The sequence below is a fragment of the Mesitornis unicolor genome, unplaced genomic scaffold (genome assembly GCF_000695765.1).
Source record: "Mesitornis unicolor isolate BGI_N332 unplaced genomic scaffold, ASM69576v1 scaffold34479, whole genome shotgun sequence".
NCBI classification, from domain to species: Eukaryota; Metazoa; Chordata; class Aves; order Mesitornithiformes; family Mesitornithidae; genus Mesitornis; species Mesitornis unicolor.
In genome coordinates, this window is record NW_010205814.1 from 188 (window position 1) to 805 (window position 618).

The 618-nt window shown below is 49.7% G+C and overlaps 1 protein-coding gene across 1 annotated transcript in view; it reads left to right on the plus strand.

The window, feature by feature from the left end:
* Window positions 1-327: 327 nt before the first annotated feature.
* Window positions 328-618, plus strand: part of LOC104546214 (poly(rC)-binding protein 2) — a gene marked incomplete at both ends in the record, with an annotated part of 3,953 nt that continues 3,662 nt past the window's right edge. The window contains one exon of the mRNA XM_010191549.1: window positions 328-369. Within this exon, the coding sequence (XP_010189851.1) occupies window positions 328-369 (42 nt within the window). The remainder of the gene's footprint in view (window positions 370-618) is intronic.

Sequence of the window (618 nt, forward strand, 5' to 3'; positions counted from 1 at the left end):
GGTGTTTTGTTTTTTTTTTTTTCTTGGTTTTTATAATTCAATTTTTTTGGGGGGGACGGCGCCATACTGTCCACTCCCTCCCCGTAACCGTCAGGCCAATTCGAGTCAAAAACCGCCCGCCTAGACAAAACAAAAAACCAACACAACAACAAACCAAACCAACCAAACTGCTTGTTACAGCATTTCTCCGTCCCCCTGCCTCTCCCTGCCCCACTTCCCTGAGACCTCTCCACCTTGGCTCTCTGACTTCCTGGCTAGTTGAAATCTGTCTGTCCCTGGGTGGCTGTCCGATGGTTGTTAATAGGACTGTTTTCCTCCTTTTTGTAGGCCTATACCATTCAAGGACAGTATGCCATTCCACAGCCAGATGTAAGTTTTGGTTTACAACTTCTTGTCTTGAAATCCACCCTCCTTCCTCTTCCCCTTCCAAAAAATTTGCTTCCCCTTCCCCAACCCCCTGCTTTCTCGACTCGAGCCGCCGTAGCCGTCAAGCTTGGGCTGGGAATATTCGATCTGATCCGAACTCCCCCCCAAAAAAACCAACAAACCAACAAAACAACCACTCGCCTCCCCTTCAATTCGCCCTCCCTGCAGCCAGCTCCACCCGCCCTCACATCT